The following is a 19,508-nucleotide window of genomic DNA, read 5'->3' on the forward strand; positions in this document are numbered from 1 at the left end:
CTTCCAATTGCTATTTGTTTTCCATTCTAATCTATCATTCGTATCAGCTGCTTTCATACATTAGGCTTGTTAAATTACCGTCAAACTGGCCAGCACCATGGCAATCTAAAAGAGAAGGGGGAGAAACACATAGGCTATTCATAAATGTACAAATAAATCGTGGGAAATTTAGGGCAGAAAGAGAAGAGTGGTTTTTCAAAACTGGAAGGAAATGGGATTTTAAAGACTAGATACTAGAAACAAGAAATCAGTTGGAAGTTATAAGAGCATTAGTTGAATGTTTACGTGAAACTGGAGAATAAAGCTAGGGATTAATAAAGCCATGCTTTTACACACATGAATACAGTGGGCGGCGGTGTGAACCATGCGATGTCTGTAACGCGCCAAGACACGAACAGCAGAAGAAGAAGAACGCGTCATCGCAGCTTCCGGTGTAACGATGGCGGCTCATGCGAGTGAACTAGAGATCGCCAAGAAGAATTTAACCGATGCTATCGGAGATAATGTCAAACAGTGAGTGTTTATGAGCGGTACATAATGTCAGACAGTGAGTGTTTATGAGCGGTACATAATGTCAGACAGTGAGTGTTTATGAGCGGTACATAATGTCAGACAGTGAGTGTTTATGAGCGGTACATAATGTCAAACAGTGAGTGTTTATGAGCGGTCAAACAGTGTTTATCACGTGTGCTGTTCAGAATGAGCGGTGACTGTAAACACTGATCGAGTAACTGTTAAGTTTTATTAATAACACTTTTCTTTTGTGTCTTCAGATGCTTCACAGTTATTTTAATGACAGCATTTGAGTATTCGGTGAATATGAGCTTTTCTGCTATATGTTTAGCAGAATATTGAGCTGCAAACTTTGTTTTGAAGATAATTTTAGCACTTTTATGACATTTCAAATAAAAAATCTGTAATTCTCACTTTGGCTGTATATTGTTTGGGTTTTAATATAACTCAAATGGAAATGTAGTTTCACTGCTTCACTTGATGGTAATCTAGTTTTTTTTAAAACATGTTCATCATCATCAGTTCTGAGTCCTTCACACTGACTGTGATTGCAGAGCTGGTTTAGAGTCACAGCACACTGAATAATACAATCAAAACATCAATATTTCACCTAAATTCTTTTATTAATGTGTTCAAATAAATAAAGAGAATTAAATCATGCTTTGGCAAATCATAACTAATTAAAAATGAAAATAACACATTGAAATTGCGACTTAGCTCAATTATGACTAGTTGAATTTCTAATATACTAGTCAAAATTATGAGATAAAAAGAGAAAATCATGATATTCTAAGTCATAATTATAAGCTAAAAAAAGTTTTGACAGTCATAATTGACAAAAAGCTGAATTTATGATATACTTTTAGGTCATAATTATGAGAGAAACAGACAAAATAATTCTTAGTAATGATTATGAGATAAAGAGTTGAAATTGACACACTAGGTCATAATTGACAAAAAGTCAAAATTATGATATTCCAAGTCATAATTATGAGATAGTGTGGAAATATGATACATCCAAATTGACATACAAAGTTATGAGATTGAAATATTGAAATGACTGTCCACAATGTCATATTTTTGACGCGTGTCACAGTTATGATTTATTGAAGCCTGATTATTTTCTCATGTGGTGATCATGTGCGTTCAGCTGCTGATGATTTATCTGTGTGTGTGTGTGTGTGTGTGTGTGTGTGTGTGTGTGTGTGTGTGTGTGTGTGTGCGCGTGCGTGCGTGCTGGTCCATTCACACTGATGTTTCTCTGTGTGTGTGTTCATGAGCTGCTCTCGTTCACAGTTACTGGGCCAATCTGAAGCTGTGGTTCAAGCAGAAGATCAGCAAGGAGGAGTTTGACACGGAGGCCCGGCGTCTGCTGGCCCAGGACCACGGTAAGGTCACGCAGGACCACGGTAAGGTCACGCAGGACCACGGTAAGGTCACGCAGGACCACGGTAAGGTCACGCAGGACCACAGTAAGGTCACGCGTGTCACACGCCTGCAGGGCTCGTGCTGACCTCATCGACTGCAGCTCACGCTCGTGTGTTTCCCTCCACAGTCCATGTGCACAATGACTTCCTCCTGGCCATTCTCACCCGCTGCCAGATCATCGTCTCCACCTCAGGTACTCCAGCACTCGCACGTCTGCTGCCTCAGCAGGGGTTTACTGTGTGTGTGTGTGTGTGTGTGTGGCTGACGTGTGTGTGTGTGTGTGTGTGCAGAGGGCGCGGGGGCGCTGCAGTGGACTGGCGGATCCGCATCTAAACCAGGCAAACCCAACCGAGGCAAGAAGAAGTTTCCCTCCGTTCGGCAGAAATTCGATGTTAGTTCTGTTTTCTACCATATTTACCATATTCACAAATATAGGTCTCACTTAGTTAAAAAGAAATGATATTGTGCATAAAGGAGTTGAACCCTCATGATTTGGGGCAATGTGAGTTTATTCTCATGACAGTTAAGCTCATATTTACTCTAATATCTGCCTGAACGTAATTTGGCTTTTTATTTCCTCTTATTTTCGATGATTCTAGTTTTTATAAAATTAAGGCAATAAAAGACACTCTTACGGATAATTTTAATTAAGTTAATAATAGTAACGTCAGCTTTATTCCTTTAGCGCTTTATACAATTCAGATTGTTTCAAAGCAGCTTCACAGTGATGAAAATAACAGTGTTAATGATGCAAACTTCATCAAATATAGCCGCGTTTCCACCGAAATTACCCAGAACAATCTGTCCCAGGATCTTTTTCCTCCAGACCTGTTGCTGTCTGTGTTTCCACCGCGGTCTAAAGTACCGTGAAGATTAGGCAAATAGTCCGGTGACGTAGGACTGTGTGCAACTTTCCAGTTCCCGCTGGATTTCATCCTCTGAATTTAAGCTTAATAAAGCCTGAACCTCAATGCCGGTCCATCGGTCGTATTTTTTAAACTCCATTGTTGATTCGGATAGCAAACAACTGTTACTGCACGCACCGCAACAGATGAAATGTATGGAAGTAAAATAATGTCAAATGTTTTTGAAAAAAAAAGCCTGTTGAATTGCACTTCTTGAAAAAAAAATAGGCAATGCATTAACCATGCTTGCATTTTAATGCATTGTATTTTTAGGGCTTGCATTTTTATGGGCTGAAATTCAACATGGTTGAATATTTAAGCTGTGAATATTTCAATTCAAAACATTTCAAACACATTTTCATTATTAAAAATTCAATAATCCATATTCACCTTTCATATTTCACTTCCAAAATATTCAAACTGTTTAAAAATACAACCAATAATATTCAACAGGCATTTTTCGGTCCATTTTATTTCGCTTTGCAAATTCGCTTCCACAAATTCAGTGGTTCAAATTCGACAGTAAATTCAACATTGACGTCCAGGAACTGCAGGAAAAGCAGTAGATTGCCGAGCATACTTTCCCTCTGCTGTTAGTCGACCTCACCAGCAGATGGTGCAAAAGCGCGTGTTGTTGACGAAGACCAGCAACAGTTAGAGCAAGTCATTCATTCATAAATGTGCGAATGTCCAATGTCAAGCCAATTTTACATTTAGTCATTTAGCAGACGCTTTTATCCAAAGCGATTTACAGTTAAACTAACAATAGGAGGACAATATGCAAGTGCTATGACAGTTTAAGCTAATGCAATACACGTAGGCATACTATATATATATATATATATTAGGGGTGGCACGGTTCACAAAACCCACGGTTCGGTTCGTATCACGGTTTTAGGGTCACGGTTTTCGGTTCTGTACGGTTCTTGTTGTTGTTTTTTCTTTTAATCTTTAACACTCCAAAAATGTACTTCAGCATTTGATATATAGCTGAATTATCTAATTATTAATTAATTTATTTCATAAATGGGGTGTGTTTGCAAAACGCAGCTTCTCATTTCCCGTGGGCTGTGTCGGACAGTTATTTGTCACCACTTTTTGCCAGGGTTGATATTATGTCCCAGCACGGATGTACCAATACAAATAAATAAAACATTTCCAGTTAACTAGCAAAGTATTCGTTTCGTTCGTTTGTTAAATAAGAAGCAATCTAGCGCTGAAATGTGTTTTTTTTAATCAAGTGATCAAAGTGCTCGTTGCCGTTGCGATCAGTGGCGCTGATACAGTGTTCTCGTGGCTCGCGCACACACCGCAGCGGCCGCACATTCTTCACTCAGACGCGCGCTTCAGTCCGTTGAGGAGACTCTAGGCTACTCTATTCGTTCCGATGAAATCACAAAACAAAATTCATACAAATCTGTCCCTGCTTGATATACAACCGCTGATAAACATAATCGCTTTTGATGAAAAAGAAAAATATATACGAGTGCAGATTAGAACTCAGAACCTTTGACACGCTTGGCAAGTTCTGCCACTGGACCATTAAAGTACATACCGGTACGTGGAACAGTCGATCTATGTAGCCTATTTATTCACGTGAAAAAAACAACATATAGCTTGGTGGAGTTGATCTCATTAAATGTCTAAGTAAACCCAGTGTACTATTTAAATCGATTGCTGGACATTGTAATGTTATTCTACATTTGTCTGATTTATGATTTAGCATTGTATTAGCAGTAGCACGGGCACAAGGCTACATTGCGCATGCGTCGAACCGTGCGAACCGCGCGACGCACACACGCACCGAACCGAGACAAGCGAACCGAACGGTTCGGATGTTTTTTCATGTACCGTGCCACCCCTAATATATATATATATACTGTATATAGGCCTATATATAGAGAGAGAGAGAGAGAAAATAGAATAGAATAGAAGAGAAAGTGTTAGTATTAATTGATCAAGTGTTTTATGCCAGTATATCACGAAACGCTCTGCATGAAACTTTGCGCGTTAAGTTCATATTCTGAGTCCATCTTCTTGCCTGTAGCCTATATAGTAGCCTACTTCCCCAATAAGGTGCAAGATTGGTCTTTCATATCACTGTATTAGTCCATTAAGCTGCGTTAAGCGTTTTGTCCCAACGGAAGGGGAATCCTTGAGTATGAGGTATTGAGGGAAACCGATTATAATCCCGTTCATGGTAGAGAAAGCTGTGACATGTAGGCTACACAGGGAAAGTAACAATGAAGTTATTGAATGAAACATAAACACAGCTTTTGTGTGTTTATCATCTTTTCCGCATATACTGACACAGATAATCATTTTCATTTTATGAATGAATGTCTTCGTCAACAACACGCGCTTTTGCACCCCCTGCTGGAGAGGTCGACTAACAGCAGATGGAGAGTATGCTCTGCAATCTACTGCTTTTCCTGCAGTTCCTGGACGTCAATGTTGAATTTACTGTCGAATTTGAACCACTGAATTTGTGGAAGCGAATTTGCAAAGCGAAATAAAATCGACCGAAAATTGCCTGTTGAATATTATAGGTTGTATTTTTAAACAGTTTGAATATTTTGGAAGTGAAATATGAAAGGTGAATATGGATTGTTGAATTTTTAATAATGAAAAGGTGTTTGAAATGTTTTTAATTGAAATATTCACAGCTTAAATATTGAACCATGTTGAATTTCAGCCCATAAAAATGCAAGCCCTAAAAATACAATGCATTAAAATGCAAGCATGGTTAATGCAATGCCTATTTTTTTTTCAAGTAGTGCAATTCAACAGGCTTTTTATTTCAAAAACATTTGACATTATTTTACTTCCATAGAAATGCTGCGTGGAGTTAACCAATCAAAATACGGCATGAAGAACGCAACCAGTTAGCATGTTCAGCCCACCCAAGTCCCACCCCTGAAAGTTCCTGAACTTTTAAAAAGATCTACCTTACAAGCAGGGACTTTGAGAGGGGGAAACACTGAGTCCCACCCCAAAGTTCCTAGTTCCTGGGGAAGTTCCTGCGGTGGAAACCCGGCTTTTGAGACAAATTCTATTTCAGCTGTAAAGCAGCTCTACAGAAGATGATTGTGTTGTTATTCAGATCAAGTTTTGTTCTCATCTGAGAGCAATGGAAGCTTGTTTCTGCCATATTTGCGAGGTGTAAAAGCAGAATTGCAAGATATAAACTCGCAATCGAGAGAAAAGTCGGATTTGTGATGTATAATTTGGCCTTTGTGAGAAAGTCGCAATTGCGAGATTTAAATTTGCAATCGTGAGAAAGTCGGAATTGTGAGAGAAACTTGGAATCATGAGGAAAAAAGTCGGAATAATGAGAAAGTCGGAATCATGAGAAAAAAGTCGGAATAACGAGATATAAACTCAGAATCGTGAGAAAAAAGAATTATGAGAGTTGCAATTGCCTTTATTTTTTTGTTCTGTGTCAGAAACAAGCTTCAAGAGTGTCAGTGCAGTCAAACTGATATTACTGAAGTGTGTCTTAAAGCAGCAGATGTTATTACAGTGGTGTATTACTGTACTGTATATACGTATCATGATGAGCTTTGGCGTTATAGTCATGAGGATGAGAATTGTTGCTGGTCTAGAGTAGTCATGTCGCTGTAAGCGTGGTCTGTGTGTGTGTGTCACAGCACCGCTTCCAGCCCCAGAACCCCCTGCAGGCGGCGCAGGCGTTCAGCCCTCGGGAGGCGGAGGACGATGAGCTTCGGCTCAGCGCACAGACACTGCTGCTGCCTACTAGAGGACAGATGGAGGCGCGCATGATGGTCAGCGCCTTCGAGATGGGCCTGGACAACGTGAGCGAGGACGCCGTTAGCAGCCTGCTGTGTGCTCTGGAGGTCAGCAGTCATAACAGCTAAATCGTACTTTCATAACTCATTCATTAATAACAACTACATTCATAACAACTCGTAGATTCATAACAGCTCAAACAATCATAACAGCTCGTGCATTCATAACAACTACATTCATCGCAACTAAATTCATCACAACTACATTCATAACAGCTTGTGCATTCATAACTACATTCAATAACAGCTCATGCATTCATAACTTATACATTCATAACAGCTCATGCATTCATAACAACTCAAGCATTCATAACTACTACATTCATAACAGCTCATGCATTCATAACTACATTCATCATAACTACATTCATAACAGCATGCTTGTGCATTCATAACTCGTAGATTCATAACAGCTCATGCATTCATAACAACTACAATCATAACAGCTCATGCATTCATAACTTATACATTCATAACAGTTCATGCATTCATAATAACTCAAGCATTCATAACTCATACATTTATAACAGCTCGTGCATTCATAACTTCTACATTCATAACAGCTCATGCATTCAGAACTTGTGCATTCAGAACAGCTCATACATTCATAACATAAGTATATTTATAACAGCTTGTAGATTCATAACAACTCAGTGATTCATAAAGGCTCGTAGATTCATAACTCATGCATTCGTAACTCGTAGATTCATAACTCATGCATTCATAACTCGTACATTCATAACAACTTGTATATTTATAACAGCTCAAACATTCATAACTCATGCATTCATAACAGCTCGTGCATTCATAACAACTACATTCATTGCAACTAAATTCATAACAGCTTGTGCATTCATAACTCGTAGATTCATAACAGCTCATGCATTCATAGTAGCTCATTTATTTAGTAACTGCATAACGGCTTGTGCATTCATAACTACATTCATCACAACTACATTCATAACAGCTTGTGCATTCATAACTCATAGATTTGTAACAGCTCATGCATTCATAGCAGCTCGTGCATTCAATAACAACTACATTCATAACAGCTCATGCATTCATAACAACTACATTCATCACAACTACATTCATAACAGCTTGTGCATTCATAACCCGTAGATTCATAACAGCTCATGCATTCATAACAACTACATTCATCACAACTTTCATCACAACTACATTCATAATAGCTTGTGCATTCATAACCCGTAGATTCATAACAGCTCATGCATTCATAACAACTACATTCATCACAACTACATTCATAACAGCTTGTGCATTCATAACCCGTAGATTCATAACAGCTCATGCATTCATAACAACTACATTCATCACAACTACATTCATTACAGCTTGTGCATTCATAACCCGTAGATTCATAACAGCTCATGCATTCATAACAACTCATGCATTCATAACTCGTACATTCATAACAGCTCGTAGATTCATAACTCAGTGATTCATTAGGACTCGTACATTCGTAACTCATGCATTCATAACTCGTAGATTCATAACAACTACATTCATAAGAACTACATTCATAACAGCTCGTACATTCATATCTCATATATTCATAACAGCTCGTGAGTCATAACTCATCTATTCATAACTTGTGCATTCATAACAGCTCATGCATTCATAACTCATACATTCACAACTACATTCATAACAGCTCGTACATTCATAACAGTTCCTGCATTCATTACAGCTCATAGATTCGTAGCTCATGCATTCATAACAACTCGTACATTCATAACTCAAACGTTCATAACAGCTCGTACATTTATAACAGCTTGTGCACTCATAACTACATTCATATCAGCTTGTGCATTCATAACTACATTCATAACAGCTCATTCATTCATCACAATTACATTCATAACAGATCGTATATTCATAACAGCTCGTGCATTCATAACTAATGCATTCATAACAGCTCATTCATTCAAAACAACTCATGCATTCATAACTCTGCATGTATTCCTAACAGCTTGTGCATAACTACATTCATAACAGCTCATGCATTCATTACTCATGCTCTTCATGGGTCGATCTTGCTAAAACGTCTCATGGACTTAAAAAATATATATATACTTTGCATACAGAAAATAAAGCCTCTTTTAGGCCCATTGTGATTTGCATGTTTTGTTTAGGGAGGAATTGTGGTGACTTGTCATGAAAATAGTAAAACAACCTGAGCATTTTCAAGCACATTCATCATCTCAACTTTATCTAGTTTAACACAATTACCCATTAACTTTAGAAACACCATGCATTAATTGAACTATATATAAACAAGCCTTCAAGTCAAATTTGCTTGTATAACACAAACTATGATGTTAATAATATCTTAATATTAGATCTTGGCGATAATATTGTTAATGAAAATCAGGCATTTGTGGAAGAGCTGAACACACACAGCTGTAAGAGAAAGACTACGCTGATCAAACACAAGACAGAACAGGAGCGCCACTACGAGACCTATAATATCTCTATCCTGTAAGTGAGAGTGAAGCGTGATGAATGTGCTCATGAGTTCTGGTTGTCTTGTGCAGGTCCATTTGAAGGATATCCTGACAGCGCTGGTCTCGCGGAGGAAAGCCTATCGTCTGCGCGACGGACACTTCCAGTACGCGTTCGGCAGTGACGTCACGCCGCGGCCGTACCTGAAGAACAGTCTGCCGGCGTACCTCAGCGTCACAGAGCGGTACGTCCTCTTCCTCCTCTTAGCTTTCACTCAGCACCAGTGTTCACGACACTTACTTGAACAGTCATGCATTACAATAGTGCCTTACTCCCAAAAAAAGTTCTAATTTTGGCAAATGTTAAGGCCTTCACACCAAAAGTGGAATTAATAATCCTCAGGCTGAAGGAAAGCATATTTACTCCAGTACAGTAGTGTACAGGAGAGTGAGTATACAGTAGAGGTAGTGTACAGTAGAGGGCAGTATAGGTAGGGTACAGTAGTGTACAGTAGAGGCAGGGTACAGTAGTGTACAGTAGAGGGCAGTAGAGGTAGAGTACAGTAGTGTACAGTAGAGGCAGGGTACAGTAGAGGGCAGTAGAGGTAGGGTACAGTGGAGGGCAGTATAGGTAGGGTACAGTAGTGTACAGTAGAGGCAGGGTACAGTAGTGTACAGTAGAGGGCAGTAGAGGTAGCGTACAGTAGTGTACAGGAGAGTGAGTATACAGTAGAGGTAGGGTACAGTAGTGTACAGTAGAGGGCAGTAGAGGTAGGGTACAGTAGTGTACAGTAGAGGGCAGTAGAGGTAGGGTACAGTAGTGTACAGTAGAGGGCAGTAGAGGTAGGGTACAGTAGAGGGCAGTAGAGGTAGGGTACAGTAGTGTACAGTAGAGGGCAGTAGAGGTAGGGTACAGTAGTGTACAGTAGAGGGCAGTAGAGGTAGGGTACAGTAGTGTACAGTAGAGGGCAGTAGAGGTAGGGTACAGTAGAGGGCAGTAGAGGTAGGGTACAGTAGTGTACAGTAGAGGGCAGTAGAGGTAGTGTACAGTAGAGGGCAGTAGAGGTAGGGTACAGTAGTGGTAGGGTACAGTAGTGTACAGTAGAGGGCAGTAGAGGTAGGGTACAGTAGAGGGCAGTAGAGGTAGGGTACAGTAGTGTACAGTAGAGGGCAGTAGAGGTAGTGTACAGTAGTGTACAGTAGAGAGCAGTAGAGGTAGGGTACAGTAGTGGTAGGGTACAGTAGTGTACAGTAGAGGGCAGTAGAGGTAGGGTACAGTAGTGTACAGTAGAGGGCAGTAGAGGTAGGGTACAGTAGAGGGCAGTAGAGGTAGGGTACAGTAGAGGGCAGTATAGGTAGGTTACAGTAGTGTACAGTAGAGGGCAGTATAGGTAGGGTACAGTAGTGTACAGTAGAGGGCAGTAGAGGTAGGGTACAGTAGAGGGCAGTAGAGGTAGGTTACAGTAGTGTACAGTAGAGGGCAGTAGGGTACAGTAGAGGGCAGTAGAGGTAGGGTACAGTAGTGTACAGTAGAGGGCAGTAGAGGTAGGGTACAGTAGAGGGCAGTAGAGGTAGGTTACAGTAGTGTACAGTAGAGGACAGTAGAGGTAGGGTACAGTAGTGTACAGTAGAGGGCAGTAGAGGTAGGGTACAGTAGTGTACAGTAGAGGGCAGTAGAGGTAGGGTACAGTAGAGGGCAGTATAGGTAGGGTACAGTAGTGTACAGTAGAGGGCAGTAGAGGTAGGGTACAGTAGTGTACAGTAGAGGGCAGTAGAGGTAGGGTACAGTAGAGGGCAGTATAGGTAGGGTACAGTAGTGTACAGTAGAGGGCAGTAGAGGTAGATTACAGTAGTGTACAGTAGAGGGCAGTAGAGGTAGGGTACAGTAGTGTACAGTAGAGGGCAGTAGAGGTAGGGTACAGTAGAGGGCAGTAGAGGTAGGGTACAGTAGAGGGCAGTATAGGTAGGGTACAGTAGAGGGCAGTAGAGGTAGGGTACAGTAGAGGGCAGTAGAGGTAGGGTACAGTAGTGTACAGTAGAGGGCAGTAGAGGTAGGGTACAGTAGAGGGCAGTATAGGTAGGGTACAGTAGTGTACAGTAGAGGGCAGTAGAGGTAGATTACAGTAGTGTACAGTAGAGGGCAGTAGAGGTAGGGTACAGTAGTGTACAGTAGAGGGCAGTAGAGGTAGGGTACAGTAGAGGGCAGTAGAGGTAGGTTACAGTAGAGGGCAGTATAGGTAGGGTACAGTAGAGGGCAGTAGAGGTAGGGTACAGTAGAGGTAGTGTACAGTAGAGGGCAGTAGAGGTAGGGTACAGTAGTGTACAGTAGAGGGCAGTAGAGGTAGGGTACAGTAGAGGGCAGTAGAGGGCAGTAGAGGTAGGGTACAGTAGAGGGCAGTAGAGGTAGGTTACAGTAGAGGGCAGTATAGGTAGGTTACAGTAGTGTACAGTAGAGGGCAGTATAGGTAGGGTACAGCAGTGTACAGTAGAGGGCAGTAGAGGTAGGGTACAGTAGAGGGCAGTAGAGGTAGGTTACAGTAGTGTACAGTAGAGGGCAGTAGGGTACAGTAGTGTACAGTAGAGGGCAGTAGAGGTAGGGTACAGTAGTGTACAGTAGAGGGCAGCAGAGGTAGGGTACAGTAGAGGGCAGTAGAGGTAGGTTACAGTAGTGTACAGTAGAGGACAGTAGAGGTAGGGTACAGTAGTGTACAGTAGAGGGCAGTAGAGGTAGGGTACAGTAGTGTACAGTAGAGGGCAGTAGAGGTAGGGTACAGTAGAGGGCAGTATAGGTAGGGTACAGTAGTGTACAGTAGAGGGCAGTAGAGGTAGGGTACAGTAGTGTACAGTAGAGGGCAGTAGAGGTAGGGTACAGTAGTGTACAGTAGAGGGCAGTAGAGGTAGGGTACAGTAGAGGGCAGTAGAGGTAGGTTACAGTAGTGTACAGTAGAGGGCAGTATAGGTAGGGTACAGTAGAGGGCAGTAGAGGGCAGTAGAGGTAGGGTACAGTAGTGTACAGTAGAGGGCAGTAGAGGTAGGGTACAGTAGTGTACAGTAGAGGGCAGTAGAGGTAGGGTACAGTAGAGGGCAGTAGAGGTAGGTTACAGTAGTGTACAGTAGAGGGCAGTATAGGTAGGGTACAGTAGTGTACAGTAGAGGGCAGTAGAGGTAGGGTACAGTAGTGTACAGTAGAGGGCAGTAGAGGTAGGGTACAGTAGAGGGCAGTAGAGGTAGGTTACAGTAGAGGGCAGTATAGGTAGGGTACAGTAGTGTACAGTAGAGGGCAGTAGAGGTAGATTACAGTAGTGTACAGTAGAGGGCAGTAGAGGCAGGGTACAGTAGTGTACAGTAGAGGACAGTAGAGGTAGGGTACAGTAGAGGGCAGTAGAGGGCAGTAGAGGTAGGGTACAGTAGTGTACAGTAGAGGGCAGTAGAGGTAGGGTACAGTAGAGGGCAGTAGAGGTAGGTTACAGTAGAGGGCAGTATAGGTAGGGTACAGTAGTGTACAGTAGAGGGCAGTAGAGGTAGGTTACAGTAGAGGGCAGTATAGGTAGGGTACAGTAGTGTACAGTAGAGGGCAGTAGAGGTAGGGTACAGTAGAGGGCAGTATAGGTAGGGTACAGTAGTGTACAGTAGAGGGCAGTAGAGGTAGGGTACAGTAGAGGGCAGTAGAGGTAGGGTACAGTAGGGTACAGTAGAGGGCGCCACTCAAACAAACCTTTCAGCTTCTGTTCTGGATTAAAGAACAATAGGATACAGGAGAAGGAAGTTCAACAATCTTATTTCTAAATCTAATCTAAAGTCATTTTTGCTTATTAGTATGGTTGAATTAGATCATTGAAGGTCAGCAACAAAGACACTGGTTAATAAAGTGAGATTAAATACTTTAAGTATATTTGAGTAATTTAATATAGTTCATTATAAAAGTTTTGAGAAATTCTGAGATTGCATTTTACTGTTTTTATTCATTTTGAGGAATACTGAATGTTTCTGTGCAAGTGAGACGAGTGAATGCATGTTCACATTTAGTCTAGAGCTACAATAACCATCATATTTACACACAACACCTCTTCACTTGGTTTCTCTCAGCAAGAGAGCTGTCAGTCAGTAAATGAGTGGGAAAGTAACTTGGATATTTTGTTGTAAATTGAAAAAATTATGCGTTACTTTACTAGTTACTAGAAAAAGTAATCTGATTACATAACTCGAGTTACTTGTAATGAGCTACCCCCGACACTGCTCAGCACTGTTGACCTACAGCTCGTGATGTAAACGTGTGTGTGTGTGTGTGTGTGGCAGGCCTCCCCCGAGTGCATCACTTCCTGCCGGCCCTCCTCCTCAGGTGTCTCCGGATGATGCGGAGCAACAGGCCGCTCTCCTACTGGCGTGTTCAGGAGACCGTGTTCCGCCTCCACTGCCGCCCATCAGCGGATACGACCTGCTGGAAGCCCTGCAGGTGCGGCTGAACACACAACAATAATTCATAACTCTAATTCATAATGTGGTCAGTGTGTGCTTTATTCATACTGTGCCTCTGTGTCACAGTAAACCAGGGACTGAACACGTCACTAGCTGTGTTTCCAGACAACTGCTTTTATGTGCATTATGGGATATCGCATTAAAAAAAACCCAGCCAAGATGTGCATCAGTTCTGAAAATGCACATACAAAAGTCTGCAATTAAAGCAGATACTTGTTTTATCCGATAACACACATAAACTAAGATGGAAACACATTTGCTGAATAAATTCCTCAAACTCACATGACTTTGGCTCAGCGTCAGCTGTGATTGGATAACTGATCTAACTAGTGGACCAATGGCATCGCTGCATCTCTAATGTTGGTTTGGTGTTTCTGAAATGCCGGAGTGGAAGTGTGTGATCAGAATGATTGGGTGTAATTCCCTTCAGAAGCGTCTCACACACACGAGTGTGTTCCCGAACGCTAGAGAACATGACAGTGTTTACTGTGTTTCGTCTGACGCTCTGAGACACACTCGTTTATGATGGAGAGGAAAAAAGCCAGATTGCAGAAACGTACACTTTTTATTACTGATATTTTGAGCCAGTTTCCCAGGAAGTGATGATCTTGTTCTCTTGAACACATGGGATGGAAACACTGCTTTATTCGCAAAAGTTTTATGCCATATTCCAGACCCTTCTGAACTGAGTTTTAGCTGAGAAATGTAGGCTTATAGGCTTTTAATATAGGCTTTCATCTATAGACTATGTGTAATATGCATGAGCACGCCATCATCGTTTTCACAGATTCACATTTTTGTACGTTTACACGGAGATGATAACGTTTTATCCGTTTTTCTAAACTTGCACCTTGGAACCTGTTTCAAGGTTTGTGTTCTCGATCACCAAACACTGGTGTTGTGCGAATGAACGGCCAGAACACTTTAAAAGTTTCTGTTTTCTGTGAGAACGGTGTCGTGTTAGTGGCCTCTAAGTTAATAACTAATGATCTTTACAACGGAAGTGAATCTATCAAAGCTAACTTTAGCTGGACAATAACTTTATTAAAGCCAGAACAATCTCTGTTACTGTAATCTCCTATTATCACTGTATAAATGAAGGCGACAATGTATTTCTGCATCCGTTCAGCAGACCTTCAGTGACTCTGACTTTGCTCAGGTTTTCCGCTGTTGTTCTTCTCACAGACGCCTGGTTTCTGTGGTGAGTCGAGCTTTCAGACTGGGTGTGTGTAGTTAGAGTGATATTGTGTGTGTGTGTGTGCAGGTCCAGCGCAGGGTGATGCCATCTCACAGTATGTACGCGCTCAACATGGAGCGGATCCTGACCCGACTCTGGCATCCCAGTCACGAGGAGCTGGAGCAGGACCACATCCACCGCCAGCACCTCACCATGCTCAGCTGAGACACGAGTGTGTGTGTGTGTGTGTGTGTGTGTGTGTGTGTGAGAGAGTGAGAGAGTGAGTGAGTGAGTGAGGACGTCTGTCACGACTCCATGTACAGCAGTGATCAGAAGAGAGAGAGAGAGTTGGATCTGTCCTTCACACGAGCACAGACTGACACGAGACGCTGGATTTTCAATATTTCTGGGCATTAATATGTTGAAAGGCAGTAAATATGATTTTGTAAATATTTGTTCTCAAGTCTAGTTTTTGTATGTAAGTACAGGACATCTCAGTGTTTTATATCTCTGAATAAACCTCATGAGTTCCTTGTTAACTGGTGCAGCACAGCTTAAGAGTCTGAATGTATTGAATGAATATTTAACTCAAGTTAGAAAGAAATTGAAGAGAATCTCTTACAGTCTCTTTCAGTAATTTAAAAGAAGACTGATACGACTTTCATACTGGAGTCTGGGGGAAGGTTGAGAGAAAAAAATAAATAAAAATGAGATTAAATACTGTACATTTTATTATAATAAAAAAGTATTAAATTAGCATTGTTTAAATGCAACATTAAAATGAATTAAATTGGTATAAATGAACACATTTCAAAAAATAAAATTTGATTTAAATAAAAATAACTACATTTAACATTTGATTAAAAAATAATTCAAATATTAAATTTGATAAAGCTAAAATAAAACTTGATTTAAATCAAAACAAAAGCAGTAAGTGATTTCTGAGAAACACTGTTGATATTTGAAATCACCCCAAAATGTCTATGAAGCTGAAGTGAAGTAAAACTGTCCTGTTACTGGAGGGAACATTATAACAACAGCAGATCTCGGTTCTGTGAAACAGCGTAACTCTCGTGTGGAGCAGAAACTGTCCTGTTACTGGAGGGAACATTACAACAACAGCAGATCTCGGTTCTGTGAAACAGCGTAACTCTCGTGTGGAGCAGAAACTGTCCTGTTACTGGAGGGAACATTACAACAACAGCAGATCTCGGTTCTGTGAAACAGTGTAACTCTCGTGTGGAGCAGAAACTGTCCTGTTACTGGAGGGAACATTACAACAACAGCAGATCTCGGTTCTGTGAAACAGCGTAACTCTCGTGTGGAGCAGAAACTGTCCTGTTACTGGAGGGAACATTACAACAACAGCAGATCTCGGTTCTGTGAAACAGCGTAACTCTCGTGTGGAGCAGAAACTGTCCTGTTACTGGATGGAACATTATAATAACAGCAGATCTCGGTTCTGTGAAACAGCGTAACTCTCGTGTGGAGCAGAAACTGTCCTGTTACTGGAGGGAACATTATAACAACAGCAGATCTCGGTTCTGTGAAACAGTGTAACTCTCGTGTGGAGCAGAAACTGTCCTGTTACTGGAGGGAACATTATAACAACAGCAGATCTCGGTTCTGTGAAACAGCGTAACTCTCGTGTGGAGCAGAAACTGTCCTGTTACTGGAGGGAACATTACAACAACAGCAGATCTCGGTTCTGTGAAACAGTGTAACTCTCGTGTGGAGCAGAAACTGTCCTGTTACTGGAGGGAACATTATAACAACAGCAGATCTCGGTTCTGTGAAACAGTGTAACTCTCGTGTGGAGCAGAAACTGTCCTGTTACTGGAGGGAACATTACAACAACAGCAGATCTCGGTTCTGTGAAACAGCGTAACTCTCGTGTGGAGCAGAAACTGTCCTGTTACTGGAGGGAACATTATAACAACAGCAGATCTCGGTTCTGTGAAACAGTGTAACTCTCGTGTGGAGCAGAAACTGTCCTGTTACTGGAGGGAACATTATAACAACAGCAGATCTCGGTTCTGTGAAACAGCGTAACTCTCGTGTGGAGCAGAAACTGTCCTGTTACTGGAGGGAACATTACAACAACAGCAGATCTCGGTTCTGTGAAACAGCGTAACTCTCGTGTGGAGCAGAAACTGTCCTGTTACTGGAGGGAACATTACAACAACAGCAGATCTCGGTTCTGTGAAACAGCGTAACTCTCGTGTGGAGCAGACACTGTCCTGTTACTGGAGGGAACATTACAACAACAGCAGATCTCGGTTCTGTGAAACAGCGTAACTCTCGTGTGGAGCAGAAACATCTGCTTTCTATCGCTGAAGCTCTTGCCTGATCATAACAAAGAACATTCCCTAGCGTTAGCATTTGTTTATTTTATAAATAAATAACATTGTAAATAACCTCAAAAGAACATGTACAGAACGTTCGCTATTGACCATGTAAACTAACCTTCTAGTTAAAACCTTGCAGATGTTTTTGTGTAATGACCTAAAAAGAGCTCTATTGCACATCTGATCTCCTGTCTTCCACAGAAAGCTGCAAACGATCGCAATTTACAATTAGCAGTCATTTTGTCACTATAATGTGTGAGAAACGTTAGATAACATTAATATTAGATAACAAATATTAATGTTCCATTTCTGTTAAGAAAACTTTCCTGGCTTACCAGAAACAAACCTAAAAACCCCTTTTGTAAACGTTCTACAAATAAAACCATGGTAACCAATTGTATTTTTGAAATTCAATTTAAAAATTCAAAATAAAGTGCCGCACTGTTTGCTCTTCAAAGCTTTTTGTAACCAACTCTTTCCCAAAGTTACCCTACGACAAAATCAACTTGAATTCAAGTCTTGATGTTTTGATAAAAACACAGGTTATGAGCCATATGAGTCTTGAGATCTATTACAGTTTTTTCAAATTGCTTACAATTTCTGAAACTATACCTCCATTTCTTAAAACTACACACAAAACTTGTTAAAGGGTTAGTTCACCCAAAAATGAAAATTATGTCATTAATGACTCACCCACGTCACTCCAAACCCGTAAGACCTCCGTTTCTCTTCTGAAGACATCTTAAGATATTTTAGATTTATTCCGAGAGCTTTCTGTCCCTCTATTGAAAGTCAATGGACGGTATACTGTTCACGTCCATAAAGGTAATAAAGATTACGTTCACATTAGATCACATTATGAAATAAATGTTTTTCTCCAAAACACGTTGGCCACAATTATTGATACCCTTTTATTAAATACCTTGCAATCTCCTTTTGCCAAGATAACTGCTCTGAGTCTTCTCCTATAATGCCTGATGAGTTTGGAGAACACCTGACCAGAGATCAGAGATCATTCCTCCATACAGAATCTCTCCAGATCCTTCAGATTCCCAGATCCATGTTGGCTCTTCTTCTCTTCAGTTCACTCCACTCATCAGGTCAGGGAACTGGGACGGTCATGGCAGAAGCTTCATTTTGTGCTCCCTAACACATTTTTGCGTGGGACTGTGATCGGTTGCCACCTGTGCAATAAGTCCATTCGTGAAATTTCCTCTCTTTGTGATTATGGTGTGGGGTTGTTTTTCAGGGGTTGGGCTTGAGCCCTTAGTTCCAGTGAAAGAAATAGCATACCAAGATATTTGGGACAATTTCATGCTCCCAACCTCGTGGGAAGAGTTTGGGGATGCTCCTGATCCAACATGACTGCGCACCAGTGCACAAAGCAGGACCATATAGACATGGATGAGGAGTTTGGTGTGGAGGAACTGGACTGGCCTGCACAGAGTCCTGACTTCAGCCCGATAGAACAGCTTTGGGTCATCGTGAAGAGGCAAAAACAACGCAAGAAGTGCTCAAAATACAAAGTTCAGGCATTGCTCAGAGTCGCATAAGCCAGACAAGGGAGGATTACATTTATTGTTTTTTACTTATTTTTTATATGAGGTTAAATGCTCACGGAAGAGATGAGTTTTCAGTTGTCTTTTGAATGTTGTCAGGGATTCTGCATTCCGGATGAGGGTGGGGAGAGCATTCCACCAGCATAGACCCGTGAATGAGAATGTTCTGGAGAGTGATTTTGTGGCTCTCTGTGATGGAACCACGAGACGTCGCTCGTTGACCGATCGTAGGCTTCTGGTAGGGATGTAGACTCGTAGGAGTGAGTGAAAGTAGGAGGGAGCTAAGCCTCTGGTAGATCTGTAAGCAAGTGTCAATGCCTTGTACTTGATGCGAGCAGTGAGTGGTAGCCATTGCAAAGAGATGAACAGAGGAGTAACGTGGGCCCTTTAGGCTCGTTGAAGACAAGACGGGCTGCAGCGTTCTGAATCATTTGTAGAGGTTTAGTTGCACATGATGGAAGTCCAGCCAGAAGAGCATTGCAGTAATCAAGCCTAGAAATGACCAGGGCCTGGGCGAGAAGTTGTGTTGCATGCTCAGCTAGGAAAGGCTTGATCTTCCTGATGTCGTGCAGTGCAAATCTGCATGATCGAGCTGTCTTTGAAATTTGGTCTGTGAAGGTCAGCTGGTCATCAATATTACTGTATTGTATACAATATCACAATATGAGCTGCAGGTGATGTTACTTCAAAAACCCTTTATGATGGCACTAAAATCAAGGTCTGTGACGTCGCCCGGTAAGGCGCAGCCGGGGCCCCACCCTGGAGCCAGGCCCGGGGATGGGGCTCGTATGCTCAGCCCGAAAAAAAGCGACGTGGGGCCGGCCCTCC

At 41.6% G+C, this 19,508-nt stretch overlaps 1 protein-coding gene across 1 annotated transcript; it reads left to right on the forward strand.

Moving 5' to 3' along the window:
* Positions 1-395: 395 nt before the first annotated feature.
* tada1 (transcriptional adaptor 1) lies at positions 396-15,312 on the forward strand. Its single transcript, XM_082174292.1, has 8 exons — positions 396-513; positions 1,810-1,901; positions 2,069-2,134; positions 2,232-2,332; positions 6,497-6,703; positions 9,214-9,365; positions 13,417-13,573; positions 14,861-15,312. Exons 1-8 carry the CDS (start codon positions 440-442, stop codon positions 14,996-14,998), a joined length of 987 nt encoding a protein of 328 aa, XP_082030418.1. The 5' UTR covers positions 396-439; the 3' UTR covers positions 14,999-15,312.
* The last annotated feature ends 4,196 nt before the right edge of the window (positions 15,313-19,508 follow it).

The sequence above is a fragment of the Leuciscus leuciscus genome (assembly GCF_965113295.1).
Source record: "Leuciscus leuciscus genome assembly, chromosome: 6".
NCBI lineage: Eukaryota > Metazoa > Chordata > Actinopteri > Cypriniformes > Leuciscidae > Leuciscus > Leuciscus leuciscus.

What these genes read in the sequence shown, in the direction of transcription:
- tada1 (XM_082174292.1), top strand. Translation starts at nt 440, where the DNA reads ATGGCGGCTCATGCGAGTGAACTAGAGATCGCCAAGAAGAATTTAACC. An exon ending in ATCGGAGATAATGTCAAACA is followed by an intron (nt 514 to 1,809) that starts GTGAGTGTTTAT and finishes TCTCGTTCACAG; the next exon opens with TTACTGGGCCAATCTGAAGC. An exon ending in TACCTCAGCGTCACAGAGCG is followed by an intron (nt 9,366 to 13,416) that starts GTACGTCCTCTT and finishes TGTGTGTGGCAG; the next exon opens with GCCTCCCCCGAGTGCATCAC.